Raw genomic sequence first — 25,009 nt, forward strand, 5'->3', positions numbered from 1 at the left:
TCCCTTCCACCTTCCTTCCTTCTGTCTTTTCCCCTTTGTTCTGTGCTTCTCTCTCTCCTCATTCCTTTCTTCCCCCTCCTTTCCTTCCTTTCTTACTCTTTTTCTTGTTAATAAGTGACTTGTTACGAAGTCAATATTTGTGCAGCAAAATGTGCAATTTCATAATTATTTTCCTTTTGTGATCTGTTCGGTTACAATGTTCAGGAACAAATATTTCAATCTGAACATTTTTTCCTGAAGGTCTCCTTACTTTGTTTTTGTGGTTCAGAGCTGACGTAGGAAACCTAGAAAGAAATCCGGTTAAGGGAGGTATCTTCAAATCAGATTACACTACAGGTAGCCATTACAGACAGTAGGTGTCATCCAAGGATTTCATGTGTGGAAAGTCCTAAAACATGTTCGAATCTCATCATGATTAAACAAAGCAGTGCAAGAGTGCTGTGTATGCAGAAGTATAAAATTACTTCACTTCCCTTGTGGTGCCTCTCTCATTTGTCTTGTGTTATCCTGAGAAGCCAAATTGTTTACATTTCCAGCCATTTTCATAAGAACTACTCTGATGAGGTAATAGGGAGTGCTTAAATTAAAAACAAAAAGGCTCAAGTCCTTTTCTTTTTTAATGACTACTATTAGCAAATATTAACTCAGAATTACTGATCAAAGAATGATGAAATGTAAAACTATTTCATTTTTGGCAGCATAACTATTTTTCCTCCTTGACACAAATAAGTGAAGACTAAAGGCTATTTGGGAGAGAACTGTTTATCAATTGGCAAAGTGTTTTGTCCTGAGGATGACACTAGGTAAGCAAGATAATACAAGGGAAAGTAATTAGGTAGATTTCAGAACTGCGGAGCATGCATGCTAGGAACTGATTTATTTCTGGCTGTGGTCCCCTTTAAGGTGAATCCTGTCTGGTGATTAACATCACATTGAATTAAATTAATTGGCTGCACTTAATCTCTGAGTGGATACACTGACAATAAATAGAGAAACAGTTTCTTTGCACAAAATGAGCAGGTTACATATTCAGTAACCTTCATGTGAATTATCCAAACAACTTCAAACACTTTTTTTAAATAAGGAAATTTCAAGTCTGGTAAGTACAAAATTATTTAAAATATTTTTTAAAAAATAATTGATATTCAGGTAGTTATACTTTATTTTCCATTGTATGTCTAGATTGCATACTTGTGCTCTATCTTTAATTATTAGAAAAAGAAGAAATATTTCTCCCATCCAAGTACTAACCAGGCCCGACCCTGCTTAGCTTCCGAGATCAGACGAGATCGGGCGCGTTCGAGGTGGTATGGCCGTAGACAATATTTCTAATAATTATTGTCTCATACAAATATATCACAAACTTTCACAGTATACTGAAACTGAAGTAGGAGGGAATATCAGTGTCAGAAAATGAAGAAATTCTGGTGCATTCAAATATGAGTAAAGTTTTTTTCTGAATATAAATGCACTATTTACTGATTAGAGAAATCTATGCAATAAATTAGAAGGAAGCTGCTTGTAATTCAACAATGCTGTGACTACCATAGAGGATAATTGGAGTATTTCCCTTCTGAACCTGCAGCCCTCAGTCCCACCTCATAGTTATGATAATCTGTAAAATGAACTAATTTTTCTTGCAATAAATCTCTGAATTGCCACACAACTAACAGTATGAATATACCATTTTTCCTATTTAGTTTTCTGTCATTCTTCTCTCTGATTTTCCCAAATTCCTACTTCATGGTAGAAAATTAAATTTAAAATACAATTAGTGAAATGATGTTTGACCATACTGTAAGTTTGTGATTTGTTTTGTCAAATGAGTAGTGGAGAAAAGGTACATCTCTCTTGGTAAGGGCAACTACTACATTCAACTCAGAGCAGCACAGATAATTGAGAGCAAACACAACACAGATAAGCATAGTTGTGATTGAACCTAGGGAACCAAAGGGTGTTGAAAAAATCTGCTTAATCTTAAGAAGCAATACAAGTATTCACGATAGTTCCATGGTCTAACTTTAAGCACTGAAAAGAGTGCAGAGAAGAGAAGATGTTGGTAGCAAGCTGTCAAATCATTAGAAGCAGATTTCAATACAAGTTGGGCTGGAGACAAGACAGTTTGTTAACTAGGTCCTTTGTTACTTCTAGGTAAATCAGTGGTGAGGAAAGTGATGGGCTTTCAGCTCTACAGTTTCCCTTGTACCTCTTTCCCTTCCACATCCACTTCTCTTTCAGCCTAATGTGCTGGGAGAATTAGACTGATTTAGGCTCCTGAGATTTTGTTTGTTCCCAAGATAGACCCTAAGTGTATTACTGCCTTATCCCAATGTCACAGGAGATAGAATAAACCTTATAATTTAAAACATATGTAAAGAAACATTTTTAAATCTCCATCCAAATTCTGATTAGCTTTTAAGGCTGATTAAAAAAGGTGCACAACTAAGTCAGGGTAATAAAATGTTGTGGAAGGCTGGTAGGTCTGTTTCATGAAAAGGAACGCTACTGTCAAGACTTACTAACCATGTCTTTGATCTTACTCCTGCACACCAGCAAATTCCCCACTCATTCCTGCCTTTTCCCTGGAGGACATCACCACCACTTTGTCTCTGGCACCACAGCTACACATAGGCTTCCATTTGGATACTGTCATCTCTTCCCACCTTCAGCCCCAATCCCTCAGTTAGGCTACAGATCTCTCCTTGATATTCTCATGGTACTCTGACTCTTCCTCAACTGTGTTATTGAATTACTCTGTGGATTTCCCATGGTCCCTGTAAATGATACATATGATCAAGGCAATCGCTGAAACACTTCCTCTGAAAGGAAACTGGCTTACACTCCCTTCCCCATTGATGGTATTGTGCAATGTATGTACATAGATCTTTTTATTCAATGATAATATTGAATTTCCATCATGTCTATACTATATACACAATGCTCACCTTCCCAAAGCCTCTTAAACCTCATCAGCATGTATGCAAAAATCTCAACATTATCAAAAACTTTGCTCAGTGACTTTAGGAGTTCTGAGAGATACTCTTATGTGCAACAAGGATCATACAAACTTATATTTTTGTTGTTTTTGCTACTGCCTCCTTATCAAGGTACTGACAATGACTCTGCTGCAGGTAATTTCTCTCCAAATTCTCCTCCACTGCTAGGCATCTGGCATCTTCCCAGGGAATGGTACTTTTAGCTTCTTCCTTTCATGCATCAGGTTCAAAACCAGTGCTTAGCATTGGGTAGCACTGGGCAGCAGTGGGATAAGAACAATAGGGGTCACCACCTTCTCTCCAATTATCCTTATCTTCCTTGTCCTCCTTCCTGGTCCCAGCACAATATCTATTTTAGTCACCCTTACAAACAAACACAGACAAACAAACAAGCAAACCAAAACCCATAACCTATCAGTTCACATAACAACACGATCACTAGGTCCACAGCTCTCCAAATAGTGTGATCCAAGCAGAAAACTATTGAAATTAAAAGCCTCACTGTGCATTAAATATATATAAATACAAATTTCCAAAATTAAGTGAAAAATGTATCTCAAACACTATTCATGAAAAATATATTCAAATAAGTATGTAAATAAACCAACATAAAAAGTAATTGAAAGCAAGGAGTTCTAAAGCCTTTATTTAAATACTAAAGAAATTCATCCCTCTTATAGTTGGAGAGGTCACAGAGATTAAGCAGCATGCTGTTCTAGGTCAGATGACTGTTTATCAGGAGGGTGAGAAGAGGTTCCAATTTTGCTGACTCCATTGCAAAGCTGGATTCCCCAGCTTCTGATGCTCATGCTCACTATAGCTGCCTTTATTGTCTTAAGTACTATAATTACTTTAAACCCTTCAGGGAGGGAGAAGAGGAGACACACCTAATTTCTAGGCTGTTCTTCAAATTCATTTTCCTAAATTACCTATAAGGAAGAATTACAAATTATACTAGAGATATATAGTCTTTGATAACAGCTTGTAAACAATTAGGTAGGTGATTTGAGCCAGACTTATTATAGCTAGTTTATAATGACAAACATGCCATTTTCATCTCCATAATACTGATCACATTTATTTATGGTGTTCAATTTGTCTTCAAGGCTGCTGGGCATTCTTACTGTGACAAAAGGTACTAATAATTACATTGATTTAAAATAATAGAAAATAAATATAACATGCTACAAACGAAAAAAAAAGCCCAGAAACAGAGAAACCCTTCCACAAGAAGCTTACTTATCAATCAGACCTTTGGTTTACTGGGAAGTGGAAAAGAAAAACCTCAGTGAATGTCTGAAAATGGCTCTGAAATTCCCTCTTGAAGTTCTTATTTTTGAATCATTAGTGGAAGCAATATTCAGATTGCACCACTTTTAGCAGCACATACCAATGCTGTCAGTCTAAACACATGGTTTTTTAGTGCAGTTTCTCAATGTAGGATTAGTGGAGTGTTAGATAATTTGCCTGCATTTTCTATAATCTGTAATGGAAACATCTTACGCAGCCTTAATATGGCTATTATTTAAGGATCTGTGTTATACATTTCTTCTAGAATTCAATGTCAGAAAACATTTTCCTCCACATGAACTCATTTGGTTCCATCTAATAGACAATTTGAAGTTTATAAACTTTTCTTATTTCCCCTCTTTTTCCTTGACTGTCAGGACATGCAGGACTAATTTTTGCATTGTATGTTTCTGATTTTCATATCTTTTGTTTCTTTAATTGTCCAATAATACTTGTTAATTTTAAAGATTCATAATATTTAGCAATGTATTAAAAAACACAAATATTATCACTAGCTCTGCCATCCATGGATAACTACAATCAATACTGGGCTGTACTTACTTTTGGTCTTTTTCCACTAGTATAACAAATACAGGGGTGTGGGCAAGAGTAGATTTACAGTTGTGAATACATGAAACACAGTTAATTCTTATATTACTTTCTTATTAATTATCATATTATTTATTATTATTAACCTACTTTTGCCCACCCCTGTATATACAAGTCAGACTGCAGTATCCATGGGGAAACTGTTTCCAGGAACACCACTAATATGAAAATCTGTGAATGCTTAAACTCCTTGTATGAAAATGTCATAGTATTTGTATATAACCTATGTGCATACTCCCATACATTTTAAGTTATGTTGAGATGATTATACCTGATACAATGTGAATGCTATATTAATAGTTGTTAATTTAACACTGTATTGTTTAGGGATAAGGACAATGAAAAAAGTTTGTACATATTCAGTACAGACACAACCATTGCAGGCCTAACTACATAGTACATGTTAGCAAAAATGTAAAAATTTTTTCAGGAATACTTTCCATCTGTAGTTGGATGAACTACAGATGTGAATTCCATGGATACAGAGGGCCAGTACAATACACTGGCAATTGATGCGGACTCCGACCAGCAGGGTCCATGGTGTTGTGGATGCGATGAACAACTTCACAGGGACTGCAGAAGTCCTCTGGAGAAAAAGGACAGCATGGTTACTCTCTGAGTGAAAGAGCTCCCCAACAGTTGCCTGGACAAACTTTTATTGCTCTTTTATGCACATTACATCAAGGATGGTCCTCATTTACTATATACAGGTTTGCTTTAGGTGGTTACCTTTTACAGATAACAAAGAGAAGGATGTTGCTGATTACTTCAAAGAAAAGGATGTTGCAAATGCAAGGGGAAAAATGGTAGAACTAGTTACACTCCATCCTTAGGATGATTAGCACAGACTTTAGGAAGTTACTTTAAGGATATGCAGTAAACATTTGGTCCTTCAATTCAGGGTGAGGGAGTTTTAACAAAAGCAAGCTTCAAAGCAGCCTAGGTACAATGGAGGCCTGGTTCCCCATGGAAAAGTCAATCTGTGGGCCTGGCTCCTGTGTGCTGCCTCAAGTCTTTCAGTTTTCCAAACCAGGGCTGAGCTACATTTGTGACATATCAGTTCCCTATAGGCAATGGCATAGCATATGTATTTTACAAACTGCTTCTTCACCTAGTGATAGATTGTGATAATTTTTCTATGCCAATAAATACAAACCTACAGTTCTGGCCAAGATAGAGGCTTATGTAGAAACTTTTCGCTTCCTCATATAACCTAAAAGAAGATAACAACCAATCTAAAAACAATAAACTACCAGAAGTGCCAGAAAATCAAACTGCATGGAACTCTGACAACCAAGGAGTTAAAGAAACATTCATCAGAGAGGTAGGAGAGACCAAGATGGGTGGGAAGAGGTAGAGAGGACCTGAGGCAAGTGGTGGACTGTGCAGGCAATGCAGGGCTGGCTGAATAGGAAACTAAAGACTCAAGCTAGCTGTAAACTACCATGGGGGTTGCCACAGTGGAAAAAACTCCCAATCTCACATGTTGGAAAGTGAAGCTAGTGCCCAGCAAGTGAGCTGCATTGTTCCTCCTCTGACTCCTCCCCCACAGACAGTGTCACAACACAGCAAAGAGGATTGCCTCACCTGGGTGAATAACTAAGGCCCCACCCTCCACAACATAAGAGGTGTGCCGAGACAAAAAAATATGTCCAAAATGAAAGAATAGATCAAAACTCCAGAAAAAGAGCTAAGCAATGAAGAGATAGCCAACCTATCTGATGCAGAGTTTGAAACACTGGTAATCAGGATGCTCACAGAACTGATTGAGCTCGGTCACAAAATGAAGGAACAAATGAAGCCTACCCGAAATGAAATAAAGGAAAATGCACATGGAATCAACAGTAAAGGGAAGGAAACTGGGACTCATGAGTGATTTGGAACACAAGGAAAAAATAAACATCCAACCAGAACAGAATAAAGAAACAAGAATTCAGAAAAAATAAGGAGAGACTTAGGAACCTCTGCAACAACTTTAAATGTTCCAATATCCGAATCATAAGACTTTCAGAAGAAGAACAAGAGCAAGAAGTTGAAAACTTATCTGAACAAATAATGAAGGAAAACTTTCCCAATCTGGCAAAGGAAATAGTATTCCAGGAAGTCCAGGAAGCCCAGAGAGTCCTAAAGAAAAAGAGGAACACACCAAAGGACATCATCATTAAGTTATTCAAGATTAAAGATAAAGAGAGAATCTTAAAAGCAGCAAGAAGAAAGGAGAGTTACCCACAAAGGAACTCCTATAAGGCTATCAGCTGATTTCTCAAAAGAGACCTTACATGCAAGAAGGTGCTGGAAAGAAGTATTCAAAGTCATGAAAGGCAAGGATCTACATCCAAGATTACTCTATCCAGCAAAGCTATTATTTAGAATGGAAGGGGAAATAAAGTGCTTCCCAGATAAGATGAAGCCAAAGGAGTTCATCATCACCAAGCCCTTATCATATGAAAGGTTAAAGGAACTTATGTAAGAAATAGAAGATCAAAAACTATGAACTGTAAAATGACAACAAACTCACAACTATCAACTGAACCTAAAAAAACAAAATGAAAACAAAAACTAAGCAAACAACTAGAAAAGGAACAGAATCAGAGACATGAACATCACACAGAGAGTTTTCAGTGGGGAGGGGAGAGAAAGAATAGGAGGGGAAAGGCACAGGGGATAAGAAGCATAATTGGTAGGTATAAAATAGATGGGGAGAGGTTAAGAATGGCATAAGAAAGAGAAGTTGAAGAACTTATACGTGTGACCCATGGACATGAACTAGTTGGGGGAATACTGGAGGGTTTGGGGTGCAGGGTAGAGAGGGGATAAATGGAGAAAAATTGGGAAAACTGTAATAGCATAATCAATAAAATATACTTAAAGAAATACAAATCTAGAAAACCAGGTTTAATGGTTGCATAGGTTTCCATTGCATGAGTGTTTATATAATCATTATTTTTTTACCTACTCACTTTGATAGTTTTTAGGTATCTTTAAATTAGAAATACTGTTATTTAATTGTTCCATTTATTTTTTTATTATAAAGCCCTTAAAATTATATTTCAAAACAGGCAGATATAATGAATGAATAAATGAATGAATGAAATCCTAGGAACAGCCTGGATAAGCACAACTATAATTATCTTACATTATCATTATCATGTATTCTTTATGGTGCTATTGTTCTGGAGATGAATATTTTTTTTCTCTTTTCTAGGTCCTGGCCAAAATGAGTGAAACTCCTTCTACCAGTTTTTCCATGATCCATCCAACTTCTTCTGAAGGTCAAGTTCCTTCTCTTGAAGGTCGAGTTCATTCCCCTCGCCATATGAGCGTCATTCATCCTGTTGTGGCCAAAAGAATACGTTTCTACAAGAGCGGAGATCCACAATTTGGAGGGGTAAGGGTCGTGGTCAACCCTCGTTCCTTTAAAAGTTTTGATGCTTTGCTGGATAGCTTGTCAAGAAAGGTACCTCTACCTTTTGGGGTGAGGAACATCAGCACCCCTCGAGGAAGGCACAGCATCACATCCCTGGAGCAGCTGGAGGACGGTGAATCCTATCTGTGCTCCCACAGCAGGAAGGTGCAGCCGGTGGACCTGGACAAGGCCCGCCAGCGCCCACGGCCTTGGCACAGCAGCCGGGCCATCAGTGCTCATGTGCACCACTCCCCTGCTGCTGCTCTGGGCCTGCAGCACACCCCGCGGAGGCTTGCTGTTTTCAGAAACGGCTACCCGAAAACCCAGTGTGTGATTCTTCTGAGCAGGAGGATCACCCAGAGCTTCGAGGCCTTTCTGCAGCACCTGACAGAGGTCATGCAGTGCCGCATAACCAAGCTCTACTCCACTGATGGAAGGAAGGTGAGCATTCTAGAAGCTCTTTGTGTCTGAGCTCTTGTCCTGCACGACCTCAGCCCTGGGGAAGGAAGCCTTCAGTGGCCCTTGCCTGTGTGTGCTTGTGTATTCTCATCCTTGGGAGACACCTCTGGCTCACCTGGGAGGGTGGTCCCTTTGTTTCCCAGTCAGAAGGTGATGAAGTGACACTGGAGCTTGTTTTCTCTTTCATGCTCCCTCCCCTTTTTCTGTCTTCCCTGGGCACTGAGTTATATAATATGTTGGCACAGATTCTGATCTAGATGATATTTCTTGAAAAGGAATAGCTGAGAGTCATAATCTGTTAGGTAGAGAAAACATTTTCCTGGAATCCCTGCTTAGGAGGGCAGGGGAAAGTTCTGTAGTTGCCAGTGTGTCCCCAAAAGTTCACCTTCCCAGTCCTGCTGTGTCCATTAGGCCCTTTGTCCTCTGGCTCATAGACATTTAGCCACAGCTGGATACTTTGGTGGGCCTGGCAAAAGCAGTAGGAGACCTTTTAAAGATTTTCTTAGTTTGACGGAAAACCAGCCTGTCTCTTTCCAGCTAGTATGTAGGCTCAATACAGGTTTTGGTCTAACCCCAACCACCCACACTTGGGTATTTTCTTATTTGTATATATCATTGGTGCCTAACAAATACTTGGTGATTATCTCTTTAAGGCCCAGGAGGTTGGTGAATTGATTAAATCAGTTGTAAAATTACCATATGGAAAGAACCAAAACTTCATTCTGCTTATGTAAGGACCATAACCCTTTGGTTTCTTCTAGGTTCCCAGTCTCCAGGCCATGATGCTGAGCTCTGGAGCTGTGGTGGCAGCAGGAAGGGAGCCATTTAAACCAGGAAATTATGACATCCAGAAGTACTTGCTTCCTGGTAGATTACCAGAGATCTCTCATCGTGTGTATGCCAAGGGATATACTAGGTCAGAAAGCAGGAAGAGTAAGTCACTTCATCTGTAGCCTTTATATTTAACCTCGAGATTTTTTAGGTCAACAACAATACAAATTCATGCTTAAATTAGCATTTTTTCTTCATCACAGAAGATAAAATGATGGTATCAAAAGCATTATAAACTGAAATTGTTTATATTAATGGTTGGAAAAATCATAAAAGTTATCTCATTTTTTTAGATTTTTCCATATTAATCAGTGATATTACTATTTAAACTGATTTTTTTCATATAATACTTAGATGAAAAAAATCAAATGCCAGCATTTCTTTATTTGGAGAGCAATTCTATGGAATATGTATGTGACAGCTCTGATAGTTGCTGAGTTTTCTTTAAGAAGTATCATGCAAAGCTTAGTAGGTTAGTTGAGTGTATTTTAAAAAATCCCTAACTTTATACATGTTCCTTTTACTGAAGTAAAAACCACAGACCCATAGATTCCCCTTTTATGTTTTTAAACAAAAGATTCATGTAGCAATTTCATGCTGGTTGACAATAATCTAGGTTGACATTTTCTTAGGAAATACTGTATAATGTGGTATTTTCCTTTGGAGGGGCAGAGGTTGGTCTCTTGGTGCTTAGGAATGTGGTATAGGCTATAAATACCCTATGCAGGCATGGCTAATCTCATTATTCATTGTGCTAAGTATTTTAGCTCTGTACTAGAATATTGATTGCCATTATACTTAAATTTTACTTTTAATTTTATTCAGAGGTGGAATAAGTAGTATTGATTCCTCTACTTACTAAAGTAGGTGAAATTAACCTGTTACTTATTTTTGTCATTTAGTTATTTTATGGGTATACTAAATAGGCAATTATTAATGTTTCTGTTTTGTATGTATTAGCTGCTGAATATTTGTTATGCATTTAGTAACATTATGTTACCTTAGTCATTTTACTAAAATGATTTTATCTTTTGTGTTTACATGCATTGTTGGGTATGATTGTTGATGGTTTCAGGGAATCTGAAGCCTTCCTTAAACTTTACTATAAAAAGTTATGAGTGAGATATTTTTATTTACAGTTTTGGTAAAAGTACAGAGGGTAACAGAAAATATTTCTAGTTTTATATTTTGAAAAGGCAAAAGTATTTATTCGATGGCAAGAATGTGAAAATCTATACAAATCACTAATAGGAATTAGATTGAGGGCAAGAAGCATGAGTACCAAAACTATCTTTAGATATACACATTATAAAGATAATGAGATATCTGGGTCTTATGTTTAACTCTCTTTTGTGCCCTATATTAAGTTATACGTACTGATTATACAAAGTGAATGCTAACTTAATTATTTGATTAATGTAACCTTTAAATACATTATAAAATGCGTTAGCTTTCATAATGCCATATATGCCTCTTTTAAATATGTGCAAAAAGGAAAATAAATACCACTGTAAATTATTATGTGCTTTGTTTGAATAAGTGAGCAGTATTTGGTTAGACTTGAATTTCAATACTGGTAAAGGAAATCAACAACAAAACTAAACCCTGCACAAATCTATTTTTGGTAGAATCCTCAACAATTTTTGCTTTATACTTTTGTTTTTTAAATGGCCTTATTCAATACAGAATTAAAATTCTGTAAATCTCCTCATTGAATTAGATTTATAAGTCTTTTTTGAAGAATAGTTTGTAGAAATGTACCAGATATTACAGTGAATTAAAAAAAAACTAATGAATACATAGAAGTGAAAAACATTAATGTCATTTTACTATGAAATTTACAAAATAATGGTATTTTTATACTAATTATTTCACTGTTTTCTTTTTTGCTGCCTTTTCTATTGGATATATGTATATATAACTTCTCTATCTTCCACGTTATATTTGATGTGGGGCATCTTTTACTCATAACATCTTGAAAGTGAGTACACATATGCTTTCAAGTCCAAGGTTCCAGATTTATTCTGCTTCTTCTGACAAAATGCATAATAATGATCACTATGCAAACTGTTCCTTTGCTCCTGAAAAGAACTTGGCTTTAGAAAAAAAGGATTCTCAGAATTTATTGACATATCCTTCTGAAGATGATATTGAGAAATCAATTATTTTTAATCAAGATGGCACTGTGACAGTTGAGATGAAAGTTCGATTCAAGATAAAAGAAGAGGAAACCATGAAATGGACAACCAATGTCAGTAAAGCTGATCTTTCTAATAATGATGAAGACAGTGAGATAAGCAGTTTTCCAGGAAGAACAGATCTGTCATCTGGTAAAAAGATTGATGCATGTTCATTTTCTGCTGATGTCTTACCCCTGGAGAATGACAATAACCAAGAGCACAGTTTGGCAGAGGAAACAAACACTCAAATGACAAATCGAGGGGCTGAAACTTCTTCTAGTAGGAAGAATGCTGCTATAGACACAAGTGCTGTTCAGGGAACTCAGGGTCAAGAAGATCATTTTTATAGGCCCCCCACACCTGGACCAAGGAGAGGGAGACAAAAGAAATCTGTGATAGGGAGTGTGACCTTAGTATCTGAAACTGAAGTTCAAGAGAAAATGATTGGACAATTTACCTATGGTGAAGAAAGGACAGATGGGGAAAACAAATCTGAGTATCACATGTTTACACATTCTTGTAGTAAAATGTCATCAGTATCTAACAAACCAGTATTTGTTTGGATAGATAACAATGAGCAGATGGAGTCATCTTTAGAAAGAAAAAAGGAAAGCAGAAAACCCAAGTCAAGTGCAGTAAGTGCTGGTGTTGTAGAAATTACAAGTCAGAAGGTGTTTGAGACGTCCCATAATAATGGCTTGTCATGCACTATACCAGGAAACTTAACTGTAGAAAAAGGTATAGTTGATAGTGTAACACCAGACAACAAAACTGGTATCAAGAACTTAAGAAATTGTGGTCACACCAATGATAGGTTCCATCCTATTTCAGCAGATGCAACTCATTCTTCAAGTAATTCTGGAACTGATAAAACTCTTTCTGAGACTCCAGCTTCAGCAGGATCTTCTCCTGTCATCAGAAGAATTGATAGACAAATTAATGAATTTGCTCAGTGCAGTTTGTCAAAATTTCCAGAAATTGAAAAGCAGATTGCATCATCTGTTGCCAGAAAAAAGAAGACAAAGTCACAACACCAAATGATAAATTATAGGCATCAAGATGGAGAGATTACAACTAAACAAATCCCTTATAAGAGTAAGAACATAAACACAAAAAGTAGAATTGCACAGAAAACCATATTTCAGGATTCACACAGTCCAGTTAAAGGAGTGCTACTTTGTGAGGAAGATCTCCATGCAAGTGGTATGGTAATTGAAACAAATTATTTTTGTTCCAAAAGTAATCTCAGTTCTGAGAATTCCAAAATTTTCCAAATAAATAAATTAAAAACCATTCAAGATTCTAAGGTTCAAGGACTTTTAACTAAAAGAAAAATCAGACCACTAAACAAAGTTAGCTTAGGAGGCCCTGTAAAAAAAGAAATTGGTCAAGGAGATAAAGCATTTCCCCGTAATGAATTCAGATATTGCAAAAATACTTTTGAAAATAAAAATTTATTTCATGTGTTTAACTTTCTTGATCAAAACACCAGTGCTTTTTATGGACCCCAGACTCAAGCGGGAATAGCATCATGGCATTTGAGAAGAATGGAAAAAAAGAGTTTAGTTTCAAAATTTAATAATTCACAAATAACTCTAAAAAGCCAGAAAAAACAAATAGAGAATAAGTTAAAATCAGGAACTATTTTTAGTAAACAACGTGTTACAACACGAGCAAGTCACTTACCTTCTTTGAAAAAAGCTGTTTTTCCTGAGGGTATTACCCATCATTCAGTTCAACATTATGCACATAGATGGTTGCAGAACATAAATCCACATTCAGCTTTGCCACTTAAACAATCCACACCAATATGCAAAAAAGAAAAGAGTATGGTAAATTGTAACAATGATTTACCAGGAAATAATTACCATATAAATCCTGAAAAAGGAAATAATTTTGTCATGGAAAGTAGTAAGCACAGAACTAAAAATGCCACTGTGACAGGAAATAATCTAGGTAAAGAGGTAGATAAATCTTTCGACAAAGATAACAACAGTGAAGAACTTACCAAAGATCTCCACAGGAGCCAGGTTGAATCTCTGAATGATGCTTGTTTGCTTTCGCTGCATGAATGTTGTCCTTTGTCACTGTCAGCTATTGATGACCATGATACTAAAAGTGAAGTATCTGTTGAAAAGTCAAGACCTTGTTTACCAAGCTTTGTTTGCCAAGAAATACACCTATCCACAAAAAGGCAAAGTGTAGAGGCTGCCATCCAAGTAGATCCAACTGAAGAGGCCACTCCAAAAGACCTGTTACTAGTCCTGTTGCTTCGCCAACTACAAGCTTTTGTTCCCAGTATTCACAAGATTCAGAATGGTGTTGTTCAAATGCCAGGTTCACTTGTAGATATTCCTTTCCATTCCCGAATATGTAATTCATCCACTAATGTCCTTCTAGCTTGGCTCCTGGTGCTAAACCTAAAGGGAAGTATGAATAGCTTCAGTCAAGGCAATGATCATGAGACTACCAACAGAACTTCAGAACTACTTGCTCTGTTGGAGGTTCTAAAGCACATTGCCATCACAGAGAAAGCTGATGACTTGAAGGCTGCTGTTTCCAGTTTAGTGGAGTCAACTACAAATCCCTTTGGACTCACTGAAAAAGGACAAGATGTGGTTCCAACAGGTCTTACTGCAAATTGTTCCACACCCAACATTCAGAGAGTTACTAAGTACATTGAAAATGAAAAAACAGAGAAAATCTCTTTAAGTGCCAGTGAGGGCTGTACTCCTGAAGTTTGTGTTACAGAAGTGACTTGCTGTCCATGTGAGATGTGCATTGTGAGTAAGATTTATCCTCCAAAAGAGACTTGTAACCTCAGTAACATTTTTTCCCACAGTGATGGCTGTACCATGGATCAGACCTCTATAAATCAGGCTTGTTTTATAGGAGATTTCTGTTCACTTACTGATGCTGTGTCTTCCCATAAGGCACATGAAGATAACTGTACTTATGAGACAGCTTGCCCAGGTGATGGGGTCTACATTCCCATCAAATTCTGCAATACCAATGACTTCTTAAATTCCAACAAAATCACATATACTGATAATCTGGAATTGACTGAAGAGTTAGAAATAGTTAATGATGTTCAGAAAGACCGAAATACTTTGGCAGACCCTGAGTATGAACATGGCTTTGATGTGTTGGTGTCACACCAGAATAGCAATTTAAGCCACTGTGACTATTTCCTAAATGCAACTGAACCAGAATTTGATAAGCAGCATAGTGCTCTAATTGAATTTAAAAATTGTTCGTTAAAGAAATTTCAGGATAAAAATGCATATGTATCCTTTGATCAGGAATCAAAGATTTCTGAAGAACCAGGCTCAATAACCAACAGTATAACATCAAGTGAAAGACACATTTCAGAATTGGAATCTTTTGAAGAATTAGAAAAGCAAGACATTGATATCTCTAATACAAAGCTAAACGTAGGAGAGCAAGTCACTGAAGAATTGATCCAAAAAGAGTTAGAGGCTAGTAAAAATTTGGAATTGATAGAAGTCTCTAGAAGGGACATTACAGAAAAAGAAAGAAGGAATGGTGTAATTTGTGAGACAATCAGTAGGAGGTTGACAACACCACCATCTTTATTGTTTTGCTGTGATTCTAAGCAAAATATCAAAAAGGAGCTCAATGAAAGACAAACTGAAATGAGAGTAAAAATGAAGGTGAAAAATATAGAAATTGGAAGTTGTTCAGAGTCCTCTCTTGATTTTAAAAACTGCTTCAAGAGACCCGTGACTTCTGATTGTTCAGACTATAGACATGACAGTAAGAAAGATCAGCCACATAAAATATCCAGTGATGGCCCTAATGACAGTGGTGAGGAGATTGCTCAAGAGAAAGAATACAATAAAGGATTTGTTAAAAGAACAATAGAAAAACTTTACGGTAAAGCAGAGATTGTTAAACCATCTTTTTTCCCCGGGTCTTCAAACAGACCTCAGGTTTGTCCTTACAATTCTATGGAATTTCTGTGTGCTAGAAAAGCAGGTCTTTATGATTCTGAAGGTCAGTTATTTTGCTCACCTGAACAGGTATCTAGTACTTCATCTAAGTGGCAGAAATTTCAGGAGGAAAGGCAAGATAAATGTGACTTTGATAACGTGAGGGCCAATTATCATGGGAGAAACATTGTAGACTATAGTAACAAACAAAATGGCCATAAGAAAATCCTCAAGGACATAGAGGAAGGAGTACTGATTGACAAGGGCAAATGGCTCCTGAAAGAAAATCATATGCTAAGAGTATCATCTCCTGAAAATTCTGACAGGTGTGGCAATGCAGACACTACATCAGTGGATAGTCTACTTGATAATAATAGTAATGAGGTACTCTATTCACATTTTGGAAATTTGGCCCCAGGTCCTAATATGGCTGAACTATCCTCTTCAGAATTGGAGGAACTGACTCAACCTCTTGAACTGAAATGCAATTATTTTAACATGCCTCACTGTAGTGACTCCAAGCCTTTTCATGAGGATTTGTTAGATGTTCAGAATAAAACTTACCCCAAAGAGAGAATACCAAATCATTATACAGAGGATAATGGTAATCATAGATCAGAAAGAATATGCACATCTGTCACTCATGTCTTTACAACTACTCCCAACAAAGTCCATCCTGTCTCTGATGATACTATTAAAAATCAACCATTGCCTGGAAATAACAGTGTTCATGGTGCACTTGAGGGAGGAGACTCTTTGGATAAACTCTATGCTATTTGTGGTCAACATTGCCCAATATTAACAGTTATTATCCAACCTATAAATGAGAAAGAACGAGGATTTGCATATTGCAAAGGTTCTGATATTGAAAATTCCTTGAAACTCCACTTATGGATGAAAATACACCCCTATTTACTAGAGTCAAACAAAAACATGAACACGTTCAAAGATAAGAATAAGGCAAGTAGTCAAAAGGCATTTATTGATAATGCCATTAGTGATATATTCAATCAACTTTATTTCAAAAGCACATTTGACTTGATGGGTAAAAGAAAAAAATCAAAAAGAACCAATTTCTTGGACTTAGAGAAAGAAGATAATGTAAAGAAATTTCAATTATATTTAAAGAAAAGGTTTTGTGCAAATTTCTTGCACACATCTTTGTTAGTAGTGGGTGATGTAAATGCAAATACTCAAGACCCCAGCAATCAGACAAGTGAAATGTTTGAAGCAGTTGATGAGAATAACAATTTATTAAACAACAGCTTTCAGAGCTCAAGGACAAATCTGAACCAAGTAATACAAGAAAATATCAACTATTATTTCTCATTTAAAATGCTAGCTCAAGGCTGCCTAGTTTGCCAAGTTGAGACACCCTGAAATATCAACAACAGAAATGTAGTAAAAATATTTTATGTTTTTGAGGATGAGAATATTTTCATTTGGGAAGAGAAAAACCAATTAAATTTAACTGATTTTGCAAGCAGTGATGAACAGGAAGATTTTATAATATCAATATCACAACTTTTCTTCATCATTCATTTTTTTCTTTATAATAAGATGAAACATGTGGGATGGATATTGACTAGATAACCTCTGAGAATTTTCTATGTTTTTTAAAACGAGTTCCCTAGAAATCTTGTCCTTTGATAATCCAATCTGACTTTCATTATTCCTCCGTTCCTCATTTTCCAACAATTATAGACTCAGTTTTCTGTTCCATTATTTTGGAAGTTTCTGTGTATTTTTTCTGATAATGTATAACTTTTCTTCTAGGTTGCTATAAATGCCCTAAATACAGAAATTATATCTTTTTTCTTTATCCTTTATTTATTTTATTCTGTCAACTCACTGCAAAATGTATATTGAATGTGTTGGTGATTGAATAGATGAGACATAGCCTCAACAGCACTTCAATTATTAACTTTACTGATTTGATAAAGGTATGATCTCCACACCAGTCTCTTAAGTTTTTTGTGCCAAATGTGTTGGATTTAGTTTTCCTTAGAATAGCATTTCCATGGTACAGGATTCACCATTTTTCTTCACAATTAGAAAAAAATACACTCTACTACTAAGCTGCCTCTCCAGTACTTTGCCTGGGAATTATAATATTTTAAGTATTAGTAAAATGACAAGAAACCCAAATAGTTCATAAAATGAAAAAATATTTAAGTCATACTTTGTGAAGAAAGTTAAAGAAGCTGGAATGATTTATTGTTTTAAATTTTTTATTGTTGTTCAGTTACAGTTGTTCCCATTTTTCTTCCATTACTCTCCCCTGACCTGCCCACCCCCACCTTCCACATTCAGTCCTCCCCCACTCCGTTGCCTTTGTCCATGGGTCCTTTTTCATATGTCCCTTGATGACCCTTCCCCTTCTTAACCCCATTATCCCCCTCCCCAACCATGCTGTCATGAAGGATAGGTGCTCCTTCTTTCTTTCTTCTGCATAGTATTCCACTGTGTTAATGTACCATAGTTTTTTTGATCCATTCATTTACTGAAGGACACTTAGGTTGCTTCCAGCACTTGGGTATTGTAAATTGTGCTTCTATGAACCTAGGCGTGCATAGGTTCTTTTCAATTGGTGTTTCAGAATTCTTAGGGTATAATCCCAGCAGTGCAATTGCCATGTCAAAAGGCAGTTCTACTCATTTTTTAAAGGAAATTCCATACTGTTTTCCCAATGACTTCACCAGTCTGCATTTCCACCAACAGAGTACTAGGGTTCCCTTTGTTTCTCATCATTGCCAGCACTTGCTGTTTGTTGATTTGTTTATGATGGCCATTCTGACTGGTGTGAAATAGTATCTCATCATGGATCTCTCTGATGGATGGTGATGCTGAGCATCCTTTCATATGTCTCTGTGCCCTCTGTATGTCCTCCTTGGAGAAGTATTTGCCCATTTTTTAATTGGGTTGCTTGTCTCCCTGGAGTGAAGTTGTGTGAGTTCTTTATATATTTTGGACATCAAACCCTTGTCCAAGGTATCATTGTCAAATATGTTTTCCCATACAGTTGGTTCCCTTATTTTGCCAATGTTGTTTTTAGTGGTATAGAAGCTTTTTAATGGAATGATTTAACTTGGAAAAGAGGTGACTTGAAATTTTTCATAGTTGAAAAAGTGCTACTATGAAGAGAACCCAATAAATTTCCTTTTATGTTAACCTGCATTAACACAAAAAATAATTATATATAAATAAAAACATGTTGCTCAGGAGAATAAATTCAATTAGACTATAAGCCATCAATTGTCTGTTTCGAATACTGTGGTATTTTGCCTGGGACTTATCCAGGGAGCCTTTTTAAGATTCCTTCCTCTTCCTTATTATATGAAGGTATAGAAATGCATCTTAAAAAATGTTGAAGTCCATGTCTTTTGTCTGGAACTGACTCAAAGTATTACAGCATGATCAATGTTTTTTTTTTTTTTGGAGCCACACGTGGAAGTGCTAAAATAACAAATTTGATATTGAGGAACTAAAAGGTAATTTTGTAAAGAATACCATTGGTTTCAAATTTGCATGAGTCATAAATCCATAAAAAATTATGTGTTATGCGCTGACCATTGTGGCTCAGTTGGTTGGGCATCCCACTAGGTGAAAGGTCGTCAGTTCAACTCTTGGTTGGGGGCATGCCTGGCTTACAGGTTCTGTCCCAGCTCAGGTGCATAAGAGAGGCAACGGATTGACAGGCAATAGACCACTGTTTTCCTCACATTGATGTTTCTTCTTTCTAAAATAAATAAATAAGCTTTAAAATACTATGACTTGCTATTTATTTCTCCAGGTGAAGACTGCTTCTTCACAGAATGATACTTCTACACTAAGTGATACATTCTTCTAATTGAAACATGAAAGTTGTTATGTAAGCCTCTGTGATGAGAAATGCATACTTTTGCCCTGGCTGGTGTAGCTCAGTGGATTGAGCATGGGCTGCGAACCAAAGTATTGCAGGTTCGATTCCCAGTCAGGGTACATGCCTGGGTTGCAGGTCACAGCCCCCAGCAACTGCACATTGATGTTTTGCTCTCTTTTTCTCCCTCCCTTCCCTCTCTAAAAATAAATAAATAAAATCTTTTTAAAAATTCTCTAAAAAAATGCATACTTTTGGTGAAATGAAAGCACTAAAATTTTGGAGAAATAATAGACAGGGGAGGGGAGTTAACATTAATTTTGTGTCTACTATAGTAGTATTATAGATTTATCATATGTAATATGTCCTTATAAATATGGTGTTGATTTTATTACCACCTTTTTTTGCAGATGAGACAATATAGAAGCAGGGAGCCAGAGTACTTTTGTCAGGATGCACAGTAGGCATCATCATTTCCAGGTTAGACCCCAGTAATTCATTTTTAAAAATCAGTGCTATTTGTACTACATCTTTATTTTTTACATGAGGAAGAATGAATAAAATTTTTACAAAATTATGTGGCATTTTCTTCCTAGGGCTGAGAGACAAGGATACTATTTTTGATATAAAAGAACATGATAGTTGTAGCAAGAAGATTGAGTAAGTCATTCATAACAAGCAAGAGATTTTAGGAAATTTGATGTGGTAGCATATAGTTTTTAGTAATACTACATCATACAGTGCCCTAGGTGGTCCAGATGATATTGGGAAAAAGAAATTAGGAGTGATGACCATAATGTACTTTTTTGTTTAAAACAAACAATGTTCATATGTATTGAATTCCAACCACATTTTATGGTTATATTCCAGATTTACCATATTTCTTGGGACATGGTAAGCACCTAGTAAATGTGTGTTGAATGGACAAGAAGTACTTTTGAATGTTTTTTCCTTATTATGTCTTGTTAACTTTAGATCCATCATACATGTAGAAGAATATGCAAAGATGTTGATAGATTTAGTTTCTTGTATTTTATGAAGCAATAATTTAATCACCTTTAAAAATGTTTGTAGGAGATTTTTTTTTCTTTTAAACATTCTAAAGCTGTTTTTTTTTTAATTTTCACAATGATTGCATTAAAAAAATCTTGTGGTACTGAAATTTAGAAGGCTAAATAAAACATTAGAGGAAATTTAAGAATGTTCAGCCTGGCTTTGTTTTAAAGATGAAGTGCCTGAGAAAGGGATTCTAGCCTATTTATCGTGTTCAGCGGAGTACACTTGATTTCAGGGTCTTGGTTCCTAAAGTGAAGTGGCGCAATAATTGCTCTTGCCCACCAGGTGCCAGCTGTGCTACGTGTTGCCAGAAGCTCAAGCACTCTCAGAAGGAGGCTGACAGGATTGAAGGCAGTGCCTCAGGCATTAGGAGAGTCACTGGGCTGTTTGTTTCTGCTTAGAGAAGCCAGAGGACCTATTTGTGAGGCATCTCTAACTCTTTAACCTAGAACGTATAGCGATATTAAGAATTATAGGAAATGTCAATATAAAAAACACTCAAATCTATAGAGAATGTCTGTGAGTTTATTTGAGCCAAACTGACAATTGTTGGAAAGCAAAATCTCAATGGGCTGAGAAATTCTCTGGAGAATGGCATTTTACCACCTTATTTTATACATTACAATCAAAGAAAATGCATAAGAAAGAGGGTTACAAGAAGTCCATTGGTGATACATTAGGGAGGCAGGAGAAACAAACTGGGCAGGGGGCAGGGTGTGGAGAACCTCTGGGATTGGATAAAAAGTAAACTGACAGATATTTTTACACAGGTGAGTACAGGATAGTTAATAGTCAACAACTAACATGATAACAATAACAATGAGGGGATTTGTGGTCTCCCCCTGGCACAGTGCCTGTGCTTTGAGGGGTCTGGAGAAAGGAAATTTGATATCCCAAAGGTATGTTATCATAAATTCAAAGAGACAACAGACAGACTCAGTTAAGAAAGATTGATGTTTGTTAGGGAAAAATACCAGCCTAGGACATGGACTACTCTCCATAAAGTACTTTTAGTTAGAAAGTTTTAATTTGAGACCATCCTATGTGGTTGCATTAGGTCTCTGAGTTTGTGAGACCACCACACAGACCTCCCCTGAGCTTGTCAGGTTTAGTATGTGGCCCCTTTTCTTCCACAGAAATATGCTGTTAATAGCAATGAGTTAGAGTTCAAAAGTAAAAGGAATACAAAGAAAAATGCCAGCTATTAAGAATCATCAGAGTTGATTTCAAGGAAAACTGTATTTGGGAATAGTCGGAGCAACCAATAAACCTAATTTAAGTTGAACCGAAGTTGGAGTCATTGGATCAGTGGATAGGGGTTAGTTTTACATGAACCTTTCAGGTATTTTACCTCCTTAACCTTTTGGTAAGGCAAAGTGTCCCATTTTCAAGGTTAAACTGAGTTTTGACCCAACTCCATGTTTGAAGTGCTCACTTTGTTAGTTTCTTTATCTGTAAAATAGGGTTGACACTTTAAAGCTTTTATAAGAACCTACCTTTGTAAGATTCCTGTAGGGGGAGTCACTTGAGCAAATGATTGTAAAGCTCTTAGCACAGAACTTGCCACAAAATGCTGAATATATTGTAGCTATTTTTTCAAGTCATTAGTGGGCCCTGGCCAGGTGACACAGTTTGTTGGAGCATTGATATACCAAGTTTGCAGGTTCAGCCCCTGGTCAGGGCACATACAAGAATCAACCAAATGAATGCATAAATAATTGTATATGATATATGGAACATGGGCCCCTTCCCAACCTCAAACTCCCCTTCTAACCCTGTGGGAATATAGTGAGGGCCATCTGCCAGCAGACTGTAAGATCTTGGGAGCCTGGCCAATGCCTAGGTCAGGGAAGAAACTGCTTGTAGATATGAGCCTGGAATGGAAACATCTGCAGAAAAACAACTTGCATTTTGATCTCAGAGCTAGCAGCAGCATGTCCAACCCCTTCCCTCGTCCTATGCTCTGTTTGCTTTGTTTCCTGTACTCTATATAATCTTGTACTGGGAAAGTTGGGGTTGCAGAAGCTTGACCAGCCAGCCTCCCCTCCCCACCCATGGCAGTAATTTTACTGGCCAGCTCCCTTCAGTGTGTCTTGTTTGCAAGCTAGATGGGACTTGGCAGAAAACTTCACCAGTTGGCAGGCAGCCACCAGTGTGGTGGTAAACTTCACTGCTGGTCTTTCACAGCCACTCCTTAGGGTTAATTTCCTTGGAATTAACAAACAATATGCTGAGGTATTTTCAGACCTCCCTAGGCTCTTTGCATAACAAAGTGGAACAACAAATCAATGTTTCTCTTTTTTTCAAATCAGTAAGTTAAGAAAAAAGAATAAAATAAGCCATTGGTTCTAATGTCTTTGATATGCTTTTTAAAAAGTTGATGTTTGCCTAGTCAAGAATTATTTAGCTCTCATGGGTGCTAACATGTATAAAAGAAATATAATTTCAACATTTATTCCTGTGACCCTCTTTATAAAGGTAAAGCTGACTAATATTTTTAGTCCTGCCTGGTGTCAAAATTATGCTAGGTGCCATATATATATATATATATATATATATATATATATATGCTCATAAATATATGCATACTGTCCTAGTCCTCACAATAAGTCTCTTAGATGGGTAATAGTATCTGTAATACAGTTCAAGGATACTGAGACTTATGGGAGCCAAGAAAGAAACACATTTAGTTCCATCTCTACAGACATACATTTTATTATGCCTCAAGGGTACATTTTATACCAGTTGAAGGTTTGTCTATCAGTGCCATTTTTCCAACAAGCTCAGGTAACAGGTTAGCCTTTTTTAGCAATAAGGTATTTTCCAATTAAGGTAAGTACATTGTTTTCTTTTTTAAAGACATAATACTTCTATGCACTTCATAGACTAAAGTATACTACAAACATAAATGTTATATACACTGGAAAGCCAAAAACATTTTGTGACTCTCTTTATTATAATTCATTGTATTGTGGTAGTCTGAACCTGAACCTGCAATATCTCCTGTATTTCATCCTGACAGATAGCCACGAGTTTTATTTACATGCTGCATACAGATCTACTTTGAAAACATAAAGAAAACCTTTTTATTCCTTATTTATTGAGGCTAAATGGAATTTTGTAACTGCCAAGGGTAGCCTAGTAAATCAAAATTATTTTAATCCAGAGTAGGATACTTTTTCCATACAGGATATGCATATTTTACTCTGTATAATGTGCCCTTTTTTTTGCCCAAATTTTTGAGGGAAACATAAGGATGCACATTATTACATGGGTAGCACTAATTCCATATCTATATAAATGTTTTTAATTCTTTTATTAAAAGTTTGACTCTAGAAAGCAATAATGTTATCTGTTATTATACACTAAAAGTGTAACTCTATGTGTTACAAGTGTGACTCACTTATGTGTTAAAAGTGTAACCGTAGAAAGCAATAACAATATCCATATGCAAAATAATGCCCTGGAATACTATAATTGGTTTTGTTTCTAAATATAAATAAATAAATAATTGAATTAAGAAATTAAAACAAAAGATTTTTCCTGAAAGTTTGGGCCAAAAACATGGGTGCGCATGACACACAGCAAAACATGGTAATATGAACATATGCCAAATACTTTATTTAACTCATTAATTAACTAGGGAACCAGTAATATTAGAGTGGCATCAAAGGAGAATTTAAGGTATCACACAAAAGTAGAAAAAAATGCTGAAATGAATATGGGTTTGTCCAGGACAATAATTAATTGCATTCCATGGGACACAACAAATTTATATTTCTATGAACAAGAATAATTTACATTATTTTTATTTTTAAAATTTTACAGGATTGTAAGATAACATAATAAAAAGCAGATAGTCACTGCACCCACTGGATAAGGCATTTCACTAATTTTTTTGGTCCATTTCAAGGTGTTTTATAATTTTTCCATACAAATACCTTATTTTCCAATGATGTACATGATAAATTTTTAAGAAAATATTCCCAAGTTACAACCAACTTATGACTGGAACATTTTTGAAAACTAAATAAAAAAATTCTTGGTATACTTGATGGTTTAAAGCAGATCTGTTCAGTGCTGGCTGGTGTGGCTTAGTGAATTGAGTGCCATCCTGCAAACTGAAAGGTTGCTGGTTTGATTCCCAGGCAGGACACATGCCTGGGTTGCAGTTCAGGTCCTCTAATGTATCTCTGTTTCTCTCCTTCTCTTTCTTTCTCCTTCCCATCTCTCTAAAAGAATAAAGAGAATATTTTTAAAATGTTTTAGGCAGATCTGTTCATTCTGTAGTTCTGGAACTAAGCAGTAAACAATACCCAGCATATATCTTAAATGCAATATATAGTGATGGCTTTTAACAATTAGAATTC

General features: G+C 36.3%; 1 protein-coding gene across 2 annotated transcripts in view; it reads left to right on the forward strand.

Moving 5' to 3' along the window:
* Positions 1–1,012: 1,012 nt before the first annotated feature.
* RP1 (RP1 axonemal microtubule associated) overlaps positions 1,013–25,009 on the forward strand; it is a 301,394-nt gene continuing 277,397 nt past the window's right edge. Inside the window, exons 1-4 of one of the 2 annotated variants that reach the window (XM_045861450.1) lie at positions 1,013–1,099; positions 8,101–8,742; positions 9,522–9,693; positions 11,574–17,981. In XM_045861450.1, coding sequence (XP_045717406.1) covers positions 8,113–8,742; positions 9,522–9,693; positions 11,574–17,104 — 6,333 coding nt within the window. In that variant the 5' untranslated portion in view covers positions 1,013–1,099; positions 8,101–8,112 and the 3' untranslated portion in view covers positions 17,105–17,981. Of the gene's footprint in view, positions 1,100–8,100; positions 8,743–9,521; positions 9,694–11,573; positions 17,982–25,009 lie in introns of those variants that run through there. The other variant, XM_045861452.1, reaches the window with a different exon arrangement.

The sequence above is a fragment of the Phyllostomus hastatus genome, unplaced genomic scaffold (assembly GCF_019186645.2).
Source record: "Phyllostomus hastatus isolate PE091 unplaced genomic scaffold, TTU_PhHast_1.1 phas_scaffold_21, whole genome shotgun sequence".
NCBI lineage: Eukaryota > Metazoa > Chordata > Mammalia > Chiroptera > Phyllostomidae > Phyllostomus > Phyllostomus hastatus.